Source organism: Caloenas nicobarica, chromosome Z, assembly GCF_036013445.1.
Source record: "Caloenas nicobarica isolate bCalNic1 chromosome Z, bCalNic1.hap1, whole genome shotgun sequence".
In the NCBI taxonomy this organism is placed as follows: domain Eukaryota; kingdom Metazoa; phylum Chordata; class Aves; order Columbiformes; family Columbidae; genus Caloenas; species Caloenas nicobarica.
Window position 1 is genome coordinate 84,898,015 of NC_088284.1, and position 16,396 is coordinate 84,914,410.

Here is a 16,396-nt window from a genome sequence, read left to right on the forward strand (position 1 = left end):
GAAACAAATTGCCCTGTGCTGTGATACCTCAGCTCCCAATAACAGAGGGCAAATGGCCTTCCAGGGGGAGATATAGATTTTCCTTTGAGATATGGAAAGAGAAATAAATTAAATTATGTTCGAACATAGGGTTCTCTCTCTCTCTCTCTCTTTAAGAAAAAGAAGGGGAGAGAGAAAGAGAGAAGGGAAATGAGGGGAAAGAGAAAGAAACAGAAAATAAGCTTCAGTGGGCATTTGCAATTTAATTGATATTTGGCACCAGGAAGCCAATCAGTATAAGTAAATTGACGTTATAAGATAAAAATAATCACCTAATGGGATGCCTTCCCCCACAGCTGTAGCAGGCCAAATAAATACGGCGTCACGTGTGGCAGCAGCGTGGTGGCTGCTGGTGGGCACCGGCTGCTCCACCGCTGGCAGGCTCGGCGCGGGCTGCCCATCATTTTTATGGCATCTGTCTCCGCTCCCCGAGAGCAGGCAATGAGGGGTTGCGCATTGATTGCCGCTCCAGCCAACGGCGGCTGAGGGAGAGACCATAATTAATGGCTTTATTTGCTGGAGCACCGCTGAGAACAATTGAGACCATTGCGGTAATGACTGGTGCCCGTGTTCCAGCAGTGTGGGGGCCGTGGGTGCCGTGGGCAGCCCCGGGGTGGTGGTGGGGTCTTGGCGGACAGCGGGTGATGCTGGGTGTGATGCCGGGGTCGTCCCGGCTCATCCCAGCAGTGGTGGTGGAGCAGACCCTCTGCAGCTGCGGGCAGAGCTGCCACGGCGTGATGGGGAGACAGAATCAGTGATGGCGCTGGGGTGCTGCTGGGGACCCCGTGTCCCACGGGTGGGTGACGGCCCTGCTGCCTGACCCCCTGCTTTGCACCCACCCCCCGGCACTGCCCTGTGCCAGCCCTGCAGCTGTAGCAGTCAGCTTCGCACATTACAAGTTATCTTTCTTTCTCTTCTTTTTCTAAAAAAAAAGTCTCTTTCAGAGATTTCAGCTGTCAGCAGTGATGCAAACCAGTCATTTCTGTGAAATGTGCATGGTTTAATCTTGTTGGCTTTAGCTTTGGCTGGGGTGTGGGAAGGTCGCGGCTTTGCAGAGCATGCTTTGTGAAGAACCCGTAGCTATGTGTAGGCTTTTATGTGTGTATGTATGCGTACATATGTAACGAAGAAAAGGCTTAGGCAGCAGGGAACCTGAGTGTGTGTCCTTTCTTCCTAAAGGGAATACAGTCAAGAGAAGAGCTGGGGAAGTAAAACCACCAAAAATCATAAGGAACCCCTCCTAGAGATTCTGTAAAGAAAAAGTGCTTGTCTTTTACTGAACTATCTGTTGTTCATCACAAAGTGCAAAGTTGGAGATATTTTCAGTTTCTGATTAATCATAACTAATTTAACTTAAAAAGCCTACTGATTAACCCCCCAAATTATTTTTTTTTGTTTTGAAAAGTGTTTTAGACAAAAGCTACATTGAAGAATCATCATGCCTTGCACAAGTCATAGAAAATAACTTGGAGAGTTTGTTTACACCTAAAACACTGTTATTTTTAAAACACATGTTCTGTTGCCCCAGTTATGCGGAGTGGCAGTCCCGTCTCTTGGGTTACGTACATTTGCACTAGCAATGACAAGAATTCCCCAGAAAGCGTCATGTGGTCTGTGCGATGAGCTGCACTGCCAGCACGGGCAGCAGTGCCGTAACCTGGGACACTGCAGCGGGGGCCCCCTGGGCCGGAGGCTGCTCCTGAAATGGGGGAATGTGGTGGGCAAGGGGGGCTGGTGCCCAGGCCTGGTCAGGTGTGAGGAATGGAGGCTACTTTGTGTTTAAAACTTGTGCATGTGTATAGATAGGTAGATACAGATATATAGATTGATGATAGGATGAGAGGAAATGGCCTCAAGTTGTGCCAGAGGACGTTTACATTGGATATTTGAAAAAGTTTCTTCCCAGAAACGGTTGTCAGGCATTGGGACAGGCTGCCCAGAGCAGTGGTGGAGTTACCACCAGTGAGGGTATTTAAAAAATGTGTAGATGTGGTGCTTAGCGATGTGGTTTGGAGGTGGAGTTGGTAGTGTTGGATTTGTGTTTGGACTTGGTGATCTTAAGGGTCTTTTCCAACCTCTATATTTCTGTGATTCTACATAATCTGATTACCTTATATTCAAACACTAAAATTATTTTGAACTGGAAAGCTAAAATATCTTCCATTCCAAAGTCTCAGGATGGGCTCTCTCAACACATTCAGGATTTTCCCCAGTCAGGGTTTGTGTCACGCAGTTCTTCAGAAATGATCCCCACTTGGGAACAAAATTCAGTTTCAGTCAATCCGTCTTTTCCTATAGAAGAAAAAGCCTCAAAAATTTCCCTGTCACTGCAGGTGGGTTGTGCAGTCAGAGTCACATCCCCTGACCATAGCTGCTGTGGCACTGAGCAAACCCAGAGGGGCGAGACCCGTGTCTGCCACGCTGGGCGGCCGCTTGAGCCACCAGTTCAGAGAAACGTCTGGTTTGCCAACAGCTGGCTGTTGGGAGGAGAGGGATAACATTCAGATCCAGCAGTCTTGAAGAATTATTTGCCAAGCTCTAGCCATATATCTCTGTATCTCTATATCTCTATATCTCCATATCTCTGTATCTCTATATCTCCATATCTCTGTATCTCTATATCTCTATATCTATACGTTTTTTTTCCTGGAGGAGTTACTGCATTAGATGGGAGGGGAATAGTTGAGTTTGGAAAGACCGGCGCAGACACGAGGGCAGCCTCAGCCGTGTCATGGGGCTGTTCCCTTTGTGTTTGTCTCAAGTGAGGCTGCAGGAACAGACTCACTGGCTGGCAGAATTCCCATGATGCAGCCCAAAAAGTGGCCCACTCAGCCTCCCTCTGAAGGAAAGCAGGTTTTGAAATAGTAGAGGCTCATGCAGTGAGATTCTCCCATACTTGCTTAATAAGGGCATCCATGTGATAAGCACAGTGTCAGGGGAGTTGTACTGTAAATTGCTGAGTTTACTGCAGGGTAAATAATTAATGTTTAGATGACACTAATTAATTATGGTAATTAGCAAAGAGCTACACTGTTTTTCCTTAAAAGTAAAATCCTGGCTGATTAATTTTATTCTGTGTCCAGTGCATCAGAACATTTAAAGCAGAGCCATAAGCTACAAATACGTACAGGGAGATATAATTTTCTTTGGGCCAGCAACTTTTTATCCTCTTCTGTTCTGCTGTTTAAAAAAAACCAAGAGTGTGGAAGCATGAATCCGTTTAGAAAGCTAAAATAGTGATAATAAAAACAAACCTCGTGTTTAACTGCCTCTTCAGCTAAACCAGCCAGTGTGACCACTGCCCATGTCCCCACGTGTGCTGTGGGCACCTCTGCCCCTTCCCAGCCACGCTGGGCTGGACAGGACGCTGGGGATGGAGCCGGGCACAGGGTGAAGGCGGTTCTGTGTCTGCTGGGCACTGCCAGGGGATGGTGCCGCAGCCACCCGCAGAGGACAGCTGAGCGCTGGTGCTGCTGTGAAAGGGTCTCAGCCCACCTGCCAGAGGCTGCAGGCTGCTCCCCATGTGCCCTCTCCTCCTCCTCCTCCTCTTCAGTGTGAAACTAGGTGGGTGTCAGAAATGGTGGCAGCCGAATTCCCATTCGAGACCCTTGCCCCTGTGACGGGCACAGTGCAGCAGGAGTGAGGAGGGTGCTGGGGCAGCGGGTCGCTGCCTCCACCCGTCCCCACCGCGGAGTGCGCGGCTGCGTCCATGTCTGCTCTCAGCGGGGCTGAGGCCGGGAGTGTTGGTGCACGGGGTTTTGCTGCATGTTCCCTCCTCGTGCACAGCACCTCTCGAACGGCGGCTGTGAGAGCCAGGGTGGTGGTAGCAGCGTTGTGTCCCCCTTCACCTTGAGGAGGATGCTGGGGCTGGAGACACCAGGGGATTCCCCACACAGGGTGGGTGGCAGCCGGGAGGACCCCCCGCTGGTGCTGTCCCCCCGGGCAGTGGTGGGGGCATCTGCCAGAGGGGGTGGACCTGGAGAGCCCTCGCAGGAGAGACTGGGCATTGTCTCACCACGGTCCCATCTCTGCTAATGGCAGCCGCCACCTTCCACGGGATCCAGAAACCACCTCAGTATCCCCTTTGGGAGCTGGTGTGATGGGCCTTCTCCATCGTTCAGCTGTCTGCTGGGAGGAGGACAGAGCGCAGGGACACACTGTGCTCCGCTGGTGGATGCGGCACAGCCAGCAGTGATGGCAGCGTGTCCGGCAGCACCACGGCCCGGCCACTGCGCCGGGGGATGTTTAAGCACAAAATGCAGTGGCGGACACAGGCCCAGGGACACTTGGAGTCAGTGCAGGAAACCACACCGACGTTCAGGCGGACAGAAAGTGCAGCTGAAGGAAGGTTGATGTACAGATGCAGTTCTTGGATGTCAGAAGCGAATGGAAATTTTTGAGGTGTAAAAATCTGCATTACACAGATGTGGAGGATCCTTACAAGCTAATTTTGCTTGAATAATCCATGTGGATAAATATGTGAAATACTGTTAAACTTGCACTTCCTGTGACCTGTAAAAATCTATAGATGCATATTATATTATATTCTATAGCAATGTTTTATTCCTCTGTTTTGCACTAGGTGTGTAAGCCATTCTGTTGAATGCAATCCAGATACTTCTTTGCTTCATTGCAGGCAGGCACATTTGCAGGCTTGAGATCACAGTTCTTGGTTTTGTAAAATGAGGCTTTATTTAATTTAGGCACAAGAAAATCTGTAGGTATTAGCAGCTTTCTGTGAGCGCTGTTTGCGGATAATTGGATGGAGAACATGGACTGACACCTCCCACTTGTTGGATGGTGCACGACATCCCTCTGCAGACTGCAGCCACGCTGCTGGTGGTGCGAGCTGCATCCTCTGCAGACTTTCCCTCTCTCTCCTTTGCGTGTGGTAAATGCGGTCTTGTCACCGTTTGGTGTTCCTGTTTGAAAGTTTTGCTGGGAAAGTGCAGTTTAGGAGGAGCAGCATCGCTGCCTGGGAGTCCTCTGCCTGAGGAGCTCTGCCGTGGTGTTTGGCAGCGCAGTGGACCCGTGGTGCGCCAGCGGTCACCCTGCCGGGACCGCAGCGCTCCTGGCGCTGCTGAACTGGGGCTTCGGGTGGGATGTGGGTGAGCTCGTCACCGCTGTAATCTTCTCCAGGTAAGTTTCCCAGATAGCGCTTTGTAAAGTATTCGGGTTGTTAGGTGGAAGTTTTGCTGTGCTGTTTTAAGCTTGCATGGAAAGATTAGTTTTGGCTGTTGGCAATTGAGTAGCCTGTATTTTCCTCGTTGAATGTCAGTTCCTGGGAAGGGCAGGGGTTTGTCAGTCTCTGATGGGGTCATGCAGGCTGATTCTGTTGCAGGTTGTGCAATGGCAGCTGCTCGTGCTGTGCAAACTTCCCGCTGGCTCCTGCAGGTCTGTTCTCTGTGCTGGTACCCAGGGCTGTTGTACCAAGGGGTCACTCCTCTTTGCACAGACCCCGCCAGGCTGCGTCTGTGTGTCCCACCACTGCTGTTCCTCTGGCTGTCAGATTTCATTCTCCTGGTATTTTTCAGAGCTATAAATCCTCTCCCAGACGGTCATAACCAGAGGCCAGTTTGGCATTTCCAAAGCTACACAGGGCACAATTTCATCATCAACCTGCTTTTGTTCCTGTCGCCCAGGCATACCTAGCAATGATTTTTTGAAAGAAATGATGAAAGGATGTGTTATGGCATGGTATGGAAGTAGGTATAAACTGTGTTAAAATAGCTGCAATGAGCTTTTGAGAGCCACTTAAAAACACACTTTGAATTGGGGGTACATGAAATAAAGTACGGGTCTCCACAGCTTGCTGCTGAACACAGCTTACAAAAATGGATTAGGGAAAGAATCAGTTTCTCGCAATCATTTGTTAATAAACTTGTCGTGACTTATTTTATATCTATAGCTACTGCAGTTATATCTCCCTCTAATATTACAGAAGCCATAGAAATACCAGCCCATTGGCATGTTTTGCAGCAGCTGCACGCGGGGTCCCACTGCCCCGGGGCTTGTCCAGGCACCCGCAGCCCCGGGGTGCCAGATGGACCCGTGGGGTGTGAGCCGGGCTCGGGCTGCTGCTCCATCCTCCTGACTCATCTCTGCATGTCTGGATTCCCCACCAAGGTGGGGAATAATCACTGACATTATTTTTGCTGCTTTTTAAACATAAAACTGCAGCATAAGAGCAATCACAAAACCCAGAGCAGCTCCACCCGTCCCTTGAGCTGCTGTCCTCATTCTCTGAATCTATGAAAAGAGACAGGACAACATCCTCAGACACATGGTGTGAACTGTGGGGTTGTCCTGTACAGGGACAGGAGCTGGACTTGATGATCCATGTGGGTCCTTCCAGCTCAGGACATTCTATTGTTCTCCGGGATGAGCTCTGCCTGGTGGCGGGGCTGGTGGCTTCCCGAGGGTGCTGCCTGGGGCTGGCGCTCACAGGTTTGGGACGGGCAGGACGACCTATGCCGTTCAGCAGATCGCTGATCCTGTGGGCTGAGACCCCTCTGGGGTGGGCACACATGCAGCCAGTGTTGCAGGGAGGATCCAGAGAGCCCCGGGCACCGGGGTCCCCCGGCGGCCCTTGCAGCAGCCGCTGGGCAGCAGAGCACGGCCAGGGCTGCCCGTGGTGCTCTGACTGGCTGGAGTCCCCGCAACCGCTGGCACCATCTGCCTCCACCACCGAGGCCATGTTCTGTGCGTGCAACGCGTGGGCAAACCCATCCTGCCGACAGCCTTGCGGGTGCACAAGCGACCCAGCTCCACTCAGTGGCACTATTTGCACAAGTGTTTGTTCAGATGTGCAGGCTGCCAGGTTCATCAGCATTCGGGCTGCCGAGGTGCGAGGTCCCACCACACCTTTGCTGACCACTCTGAAGGGAAGTGTGGGATGGTGGTGACTGCATGGCTCTCCTAGCACAAACTAGGAGATATATAATAGAATTTCTGTGTGACTACTGCAGGATTTAAATCACTGTAGGAGGAGATGAGCTGTAATCTCATGGGAAATCCGTGCTGTTAAATAACCCCGTTTTTTGGCGATGCCTCTAGCCAGCTTTGCAGCTATGGAGTTGCACCCTGGGTGCCACCCTGTGGCTCCAGCTCGTACATCATGTGGGTATGCAGCCTGGCTGCAGCTGGTACATCAGGGAGGACCGCCAGCTGCCCTAGAGAGCAGAGACAAACATTCTCACAGTGGAGAGGAACTCCATCACTTCTCAGCGCTAGACCAGAGGTTGCTGGTTGAAGTGCTGGTTGCCCTGCTGCAGAGCATTTTAGGAAGAGCAGCACTGACAGACAACGTTGCAGCTCTGCTACTTCCATCCTGCTTCTTCCACTTCCTGGAGCCGGTGCAGATGCAGCAGTGGGTGTCGGGGCAGCTGCTGGCCAGATGTGCCCTGCACAGCTGACAGTGCTGCCAGGAGTGGCACGGTGGGGGTTCACTGCTGGGAGCCAGGGAGATGTCACCTGCTTCGCAAGACCATGCATGGGGTGAAGGCTCCCAGCCTCTGGCTGGGATGAGGGCAGGTGGACCAAGGTGGCAGCAGAGCTCGAATGTCCCTCGGGTCCAGCAGCGCTGGGTGTGCAGGAGCACAGGGCAGCATGGTGGGGAGGCTGGAGGCATGGGGGTGTCCCTGGGCTGGCCATGTGTTCACACAGCCTGTAGGAAAACACCGAACAGCCCCCAGCATCCAGCACTGACTGCTGGCCAGCCCCACTGCCACAGCATCTGCAGACATGCTGGGCCATTCCCTGGGTCAATGTCACCACATGCCCACGATGTGCACTGAGGCCAGTTTGCAGCTTGTGCTGTACCTGGGGGCTGCAGTGCCACAAAACGGGTATTTTTGCTACTTGTCCAAGCGGGAATGGTGCGGGGTGGGATGGGGCAGTCGCTGACCAGAGGGCAGGGGGCTCGGGCCACTCAGGCTCCTTGTGTCCTCACACCCATCCCACCTCTGAAATTGGTGAAATATCTGCAAAAACACAGTGTGAAGGTGGGAGTGTTCATCAAAAACCTCCGAGTTTTTCCAAGCCGGAGGCAGGACAATGCGCTGTCATCAGCAGATGCTGGTCTCTGTGTCTCCAGGAGGAGCAGAGCTGGTCCAAGTATATCTAACAGGTCAAGCCTTGAAATGAAGAAGCAATAAGCCACTGAAATGGTACTATCACCGAAACATGATTGATCAATTGAATTCTATCAGAGACAGTGGGCAGTGAGATTAACTCAGGCCTGATGGGTTCAATGAGTTAAAGCATGATGTTCATTTCAGCTTCATTTCACCAGTCTTTGCTTGTGAAATTGGTCAATCAATAGAGGTTGAAGATCATATATATATATATTGGTGACCATCTTATAGGGAATATAATCTAGCGTAGTCAGCTCCTGACTCCGGCTGCCTTCAGTGGGTAATGGAGACAGAGCAGAGACTCTATCAGTGCCATCGAAATGGCCTGATATCTTCTCCAAATGAAAAGTATTTTTGGATCTCTGATGATTTATCTTTTTTTCCTCTCTTTTTCACTTTGATCTACAGCAAAACCCATACCCATCTTCATGAAATATAGTGATTTCTCTTGAAAATATTTGTGCGATGATCAGCTATATACACTTCAAAATACAAAGCTTCTCTTTAGTGATACTGTCCTTTGAAAAAATAAATAACAGTGCTTAGAAAACCCTAAGAGTGTAAACGTAAAGATTTCTCACCATGTATGTGGTTCTGAAACTACTGGGAAGACTGTGAAGCTGCTGACTGCCAAATGTATGCAATCCCAAGAAGGTGGCATGAAAATTCAGTTTATGTTTTAAACAAAGCCTTCCGAATGGTAATTAAACAAAGTCTTTATCTTCTCTGGACTAATTTACAGGCATGCTACAAGGAAACAAATCACCTTTTTGCCTCCTGGTAATATTTCATTTGCTTCATAATGTTTTAAATGTGGTGAATAACACCCTTCCTAATTAGCCTGCATTTCCCTATAAGGTGGATTAATTAGGTATGATACCAGGTAATGAAGTTGGACAGTACAAATTAGAGACAGAAACCATGTCCTTAATGAATATGGGCTGTTCATAGTACTAGCTATTTACTTCCTTGATTAACCCTATAAAACCATATTGTTTAAAAAAAGAAACCAGAAGATTCTCTTTTTCTTCAGAAGAGTGTCACATCAGACCAATGTACCACGGTGGTGTGCACTTCATGGTATATCGTTATTATTAATAACACTGGAAATATTATTCCAGTAGAATTTGTGGATGTCACCAATTTCTCAGCTGCTGTCACCTGGCTGAGATCCTTCATCGGACCAGGGCAGGGGCTGTCCCAGGCTGTTTCCCAGGGACACTTCATAATATAATCATTAAATTTTGCTGTTGGACCTCCCTGAATAGAAAAAGACAAGCTGTATTTGATCTCTTGCTTTTTTCTCATGTTAAGCTCTAGGGCTTTCAAACTCACTCTGGTGTTTTGTGAAGATAGAGTCTAGGGTCCTTTGTTCTCTTTATTGTGGCCCATAGTCTTAGAAAGGTATAAACAAAACCCTATCTTAAATCAAATGTGGTGAGAATCACAAAAAAATCTTTTTAAGGTGGATTTTACCAATTTCAGATACTCTCCTGCTGTTTCAGAAAACATGTCATAGATGAGTATTTAACTCTAAAAGTATCATTTTTAAAAAAAATGAAACTACAATTATCAAATTCCTTGAGCTGATCTTGCCATTTGCTTAGGTCCCCAGAAAATAATGTCCTCTTAATTAGTGTAGATGCCATACTTCTGGGTGATAGCCATGCAATTTAGGCAGCCTTTTGTCAGCAAGACCACGCACGGTATCCCTCAGAGGTGGATCTGTTCTGTGTCTGACTCTTCCCAGGCTGTTCAGACCCTGGTCAACCACAGGAAACCTTTGCTCATGTGTGATATTAACACCACGTGAGCCTCCAGCTGACTGAGCTGGGTTCTTTAGAACTGCGCCTGGCTTTTCTTATGAAACCACAGGTCCTTCTTCTGAGTAAGATGCAAACAGGGAAGAAGTTCAGAATGAGAAATGATTGCTTTTCCCTGCACACAGCAAGTCCCGGCCTGTGAATTTGGAACTGAGGGGTGTCACTGGGGTCTGCCCCAGGCAAAGCCATACTTGACACAGCAAGTCCTTCAGCTACAAACCCCATGCTGGATCACGCACTGAGGGGTACACTCCTGAGGAGCCCAGACGGTGTCTGGAGTGGGGCTGGATGCTGGAAGGATCTGCATCAGACACGAGGAGGCAGCTGGAGCAGGTCCAGCACCCGCTGGGGCTTGGTGCTGGCAGAGCAGCAGGCTCGGCTGTCCCTGGGGCATCAGGGCAGATCACGATGCATGGGCTGCCGGTGCATCCCTGAGGCTGATGGCACATCACTGAGGCTGATGGCACATCCCTCAGCCCCAGTGCTTCTGGTCTTGTGCTGGGAGGGAAGTGTGTTGCATCAGAGGTAGTTCAGGATGTTGTGGTCAAATGTCACCATCTTGTCCCATCTATATAATCTAGTAGAGAAAAGGGATGACACATTTGTCTGAGAAGAATGTCCTTTTTTGCATTAAGAGGAGTATTATATCTGTGCTTTTTATTAGCATTTCTGGAAAGATGCCGCTGGACTGGGAACTAATTGTTTTGCAGAGTAGGTAGGTACACATGTAGTGCTACTGTCAACAAAACATAGCACTCCTAGGTGGATGCATTGATTATATGAAAAATGTTTTTACCACTCCCTGGAGCCTATTTATAAACCAAAGTGTTTCAAACCTGCCAACAGTATTTTAATTATCCAAGATATTCTAGTGTATTCAAACAATGCATGATGTTAATGGTAATTATCTCACATTTATATAATGCCTAGCAGCCAAACGCATCCCAAAGACCTTAACGAACTTTTGGGTGTCATGTGCAGTGTATAGAAATTCCTGGACTGGTGCAGTGAAATGCAGCAGTTAATCTGACTGTGGGGAGCACAGTGCAAAAGAACAAGCTATTCCTTCATTCACGGGATGCAGAGCAGGAGTGATATTGAGGGCGAGTGAGTTTTGAGTGGTTCCCAGGCCCCTCTCACCAAGTCGCTGGATCCCCTGGGCAGTGACAGCCGTCCTGGTGGTCCCAGCCCTGCCCCCTCCTGCCCGGGTTCTCCCAGCAGCAAACCCTGCCCGCGCTGCTCCTGCATCTCAGCCCAGTATGGCTGTGCTGGGAAGCGTGGCCCAGAGGCTGATCCCACCTCAGGGGCTGATCCCATCTCAGAGGCTGATCCTGTCTCAGCTCCTCGGGACAGCATACAGGGACCGTGGCAGACAGAGCCGTGGGAATGACGCAGGGAACAGTGCCCAGTGCCGTGCGGCAAGGCACCTCATCCTCTGGCTTGCGCCTGGGTCCCCCCGGTGCGGTGTTTGAGGATTTCCCTTGCAGAGGGAGATCTGCTCTTCCTCAGATTTCTGGAGATGCTTTGGTGGCAGGTGCCCAGGAGGTCCCCGCCCTCAACGTCCCTGGGAGGAGGGCAGTGGGGGTGGCTGTGGCCAGACAGTGCCCTGGGCTCTTGGCCATGTCTCCATCCGTGCCCGTCCCAAACCGCTGCTCTGGAGCTCGTGCTGCAGGACGGGGTGTGAGCCCAGCTCCAGCACAACGCTCTCCCCATTGTGGCCCCAGCCGAGGCTGCTGGCCAGCTGTCACCTTCGCTGGCTCCTCTCCAAACCTGTTCACCCCCAAAACATCTGGAGCAAATGCTCTGTAACACCAGCGCTGCTGGCAGAATGCAGGTCAGCTGCTCTGTATTTGCATACGATGGGTTCTCGTTATACACCTGATCTCTGGGTGTATAAACAACACACAAACTGTACCAGCATCGCCAAGAACATTTTCCAGGTCATTCCATGTCTTGGGTTGTTTCATTCCATTTCATCACCCTCTTTAGACCAAAACTGCATAAAGCTTTACCTTTGATGACAAATTGCGAATAACATTAGTTTAACCTGGAACTTAAAGCCAGCATTTCCATGCTCCAGAGACAGGGTCTCCCTGGCCTCTTGCTACCATGCAGCTAGCAACCAGAATTTTAATTTTATAAGCCATGGTTGACTAAACCCAGCACTAGGTCTACTAGATATTATTTGATTTAGAATAGTAAAAAAAAAAAAAGAAAAAAAAGGAAAAGATTTAAAGATACACTGCTCTCTTATATCCTTTTGTACTTTTTCAAAGCTCTGTACATGTGTTTAGGCTATCTCTTCAGAGGACAGTTCAGGGCTTTTCTCCTGTGTGGAACAAACTGATTCTTGCATTTTACAAAAGCCAACATGGCCCTCTTGATTCAAGTTGCATGACTTTGTTTCAACAGGTAAATATTATATAAAGCTGTTGTTGCGTAAATTGCTGAATTAAAATCTAGAACAAAGTCCCAGCATTGATGGCTAACATGAAATGGCCGTTCAGTGTAAGCAATTTGTTACAAAGAGTGACCTAGGTTGCAAAAGTATTTCTGGGTGTTCTTCCCCTGGTTTGAGAGAACTGCCTTAGAGTATGCTGGTTTTCTGGATACACAGCACTTCCTGCAAAATCCAGCTGTGCTGAAGGATGATCTTGGATCAATGGTCCTTAGTGAAAAATGCCCTCTGCCTGGCATCACCGGTCAGTGATGGGCAGTACGTGTCTGGGGACAGAAATGGTGTCCACAGCAGCGCGGTGTCTTTGCATAGATCTCCTCTGTACTTGCCATCAGAACTTGATGCAGAATCTGCCAGGGAAGGTCTGACTGATGCTGTGCTCTGCAGACTGCTTGGACAGTAACCTACTGCAGCACTCATGAGCATCCTGTGAACAATGCATTTGAATTCTGCTCCTCAAAACTATCTTGGCAGCAAGATTCTATTTTTAAAATGCTTCCTCCCTCTGTCTAGTGCCGTGTTGCCATCTGGAGAAGAAATCTGATATGTACTGTTGTTCTTGGAGTTCCACCTCCTGGAGTCCTGGGAATACTGCAGACCTCAGCTTTCAGTGCATAAAAAATATACATTTCTAGCACTGACAGGTGAAGGAAAAGTAGAAAACCACTGTGAATCTGCAAAAAGCAAATTGAAACAAGCCCCTGTATTGCACATGTCTTTTTGAACTGCCAATCTAAATATTTCTCAAACTTGTCTCATGGCTTTTCAGCCATGAGCAGTCACTTATGACTTCTGCTAAAAATCTCTGCCAAAGGGGAGAGATGGAAGAACATGTGCCTTGGAGCCCAGGGTTTCGTCACACTGATAGGCGCAAGGAACACACGGTGTGATGCCAGCACAGTGGCACCGTGAGCCAGTGGAGTGCGGGACCAGCTGTGCACGGGTGCTGCAGCCGTGGATCAGCCCCAGGGACATACCCCTTGTGGGGCACCAGGGCTGCCCCGGTGCTGGGGTTGTCTGTATGGGGTCGTCTGGGCAGCTGCTGCTAGACAGAGGGTCCTGCTGCCTGAGACAGGGCCACCACAGCTCCAGGCTGACATGAGTGGAGCTGAGCACAACTTGCAGGTTCTGCGGGAAGGGATAAAGTGTCTGGATCTGCTGGAGGTGACCCCAGCTGACTGTGCCTAACTGGTCATGTACTTACCATCCCATGTCCTCCTGCATCCAGAACCACCAACCAGACAGGTTCTCAGGTGGTGCAGTAGAAGTGATGTGAGAAAAGATGTGACTGTTATCATTTGTCCTGCCTTTAAATTAGGTGTGAAATCCTTTATGGTAAATTGCGTTGAGGGTTGGCTGTAATGGAAGATTGGTCAGAGCATCTTCTGGCAATATGTCTTGCTTGTAACCTCCTCTCAGAGTCCTCATGGTGTCACCATATGGGTACCCATATTAATGGAAGGGATAAAATGAGACACTCCTCTGTAGATCTCATCATTGTGATGACTACTTATTCTCTGTCTTTTCTCTCCTCTTTGAAAGGTATTCAGGAATCTCCAGTACCAAATGGCCATTCTCTCCCAGGCAGAGATTTTCTTCGAAAACAGATGCGAGGAGACCTTTTCACCCAGCAGCAGCTAGAAGTATTGGATCGAGTCTTTGAGAGACAACATTATTCCGACATTTTCACAACCAGTGAGCCCATCAAACCAGAGCAGGTACTATTGCAAATGTTCAATGTTTTCCTGATATGCTTTCTGCTGGCAGAGGTCTGTTTGCTGGACATCACCAAACACATCTCAGAGTCTCAGTAGAAAAACACAGAGAAACAGGTGTTGTACTAAGCTCTTCAGCCAAGTGCATGTTAGCCATGAAAGACATGAAGGAAAACACTTGTTGTGTAAACATTAGCAAGTGTTTGGTTATGAAATTACACCTGATCTGGACCAGTTACATCAAATGAGTCCTTAAAGAGCATCACAGCTTGTGATGCTTTTGTTACATCGAAAGCAGGCTATGCAGGTAACAAGGAGAAGACTTGCAAAACCCAATGCCTAGTTTTGGTTCATAGTTAGCGTGATTGTGCACACGAATTAGATTTTTGTATCCAGAAATGGCTTATTAGGCATGTAATTGGCCATTTGCTGAGAGAAACACCCAATTAGCATGTGAAGGTAAATTAGTTGCACCTACAGATTAGCAGCGTGTTTGAGAAGGACTTGGCAGTAATTTTTTGGGTAAGTTCCATTTTTGCAAGCGCAATACAGAAGCACATGCAAAAACTGATGAGCTCTGTCTCTCTGTGTTCTTCCTGGGCAGCAGTCTTTAATTTAGCTGCTGAGAGGGAGGTAGAAATGAATATATTGCTGTCAGCATCATCATCAGTTTAGCTTACTACTTAATGATGTATTTGGCCATTAATCTTCAGTGTTCTTAATATTAGATCTGCTTTTTAGCAAGGTGGATGGACTTCTCAAACTGCAGACAAACACTGATTTCCTTTGGAGGAATCCATACATTTGAGGGCCACTGGAGATTATCACATGGCAGCCTACGACTGTTTTGGCTCCAGTTTAAGGAACATGTATTGGTATAAATCTTTGAAAAATTACTTACTTATGCTGAAAGTCATATGGTAGAGTAGAAATTGCTCATGCCTTTAAGCTCACATCTGTCGTATTTTATTTCATTCGTAGAGTCTGTTGATTTTCACCAGCTTCTGCTGGTTTTGTGGTTTCCCTGGTTTGTGTTTTCTGAGGAACTCTGCAGATCTGAACTCAAGCTGGAAAAAAGATGGGGAAGATGCTGAGGTCAATGTGATTTTTTAAAATGCTCATTAAGAAAGATGGAGGCCGGTGTGTCTGGAAGGTGACATGGCCTTCGTGTACCACTAGATGGTGGCTGTCCTGTCCCAACACCTGTGGCGGGGAGAGGACATTGTGCTCACTGCTACCGCCAGCCTCGCAGCACTGGTCACTCGGAAATCGTGTGGCATTAGCTCTGTCCCTGAGAAACTTTTATACACCTGAAAGAGTCATTACAAAGTGAGCAGTGATGGAAGAAGATCGTTTTTTTGTTTCTGTGTCCTGAAGTCTCAGAGTCATGCAGAACCACAGCTCAGGGGACACAGCTCAGCAGTGCACGTTTATCCAGAGATAAAGTCTTGCTGGTTTAATAGGAAGAATGGAATGAGGATGCTGCTGAAGCATTACCCCTGTTGTCAAACATGGGATATCTGGCTGTTGGTGGAGTAGGGATCTCCCTGGGTCCGTGTGAGCAGCTATAATCAGAATGGTTGTGCTGCTAGAGAGTTAAGATTGGATATATGCCCCTATTTGGTTAACAGGGTACTCTCTGCATGCTCTGGGGAGTCAAATTGGTGCTGAGAAATGTGATATTATGATGTACAAAAGGTGCCTAGCAGAACTGCCTTGCCTAGGCATTTTAAAGTTTAATTTAAAATGGAGCTTGTATTTGTCTGCTTTTATATAGGCTAGAGCATTAACATTTGCTTTTGGAAGGCTGTGTCATGGTTAAGGGCTCATGGCTGTTTTGGGTTGGCTTCTGCTTTTTGATGGTGTGGAAAGTGTAACTTTCGACATGAACACATGTGATCCATATGATTAGTTCTGGTTGGCAAGGATGCAGTATGAACTCCACTGCTTGCCGGAGCAGTCAGGTTTACCTCTTCGGTGAGTCAAGCAAAGCTGTCATGATACTTAACCAAAGCGGAGAAGCTGGCTGGATCAGTTAGCGAGGCCAAAGAAATCAATGAGAAAGAAAATTTTGAGAACATCAATGATCTGACTTGGAAAACCAGAGTTGTCCCTGAAACAGATCTTTGTAGTAAACCAGAGAGCCCAGACTCCTGCGTGGGGAGCTAAGCTGGCAGTGGACATGTGGAGTCGTGAGCTATTTCTGTAGAGGGAAATAAGAAAAAG

The 16,396-nt window shown here is 48.4% G+C and overlaps 1 protein-coding gene across 1 annotated transcript in view; it reads left to right on the forward strand.

The window, feature by feature from the left end:
• Window positions 1–16,396, forward strand: part of PAX5 (paired box 5) — a 105,392-nt gene that overhangs the window by 33,407 nt on the left and 55,589 nt on the right. Inside the window, exon 6 of the mRNA XM_065656974.1 lies at window positions 13,998–14,173. Within this exon, the coding sequence (XP_065513046.1) occupies window positions 13,998–14,173 (176 nt within the window). The remainder of the gene's footprint in view (window positions 1–13,997; window positions 14,174–16,396) is intronic.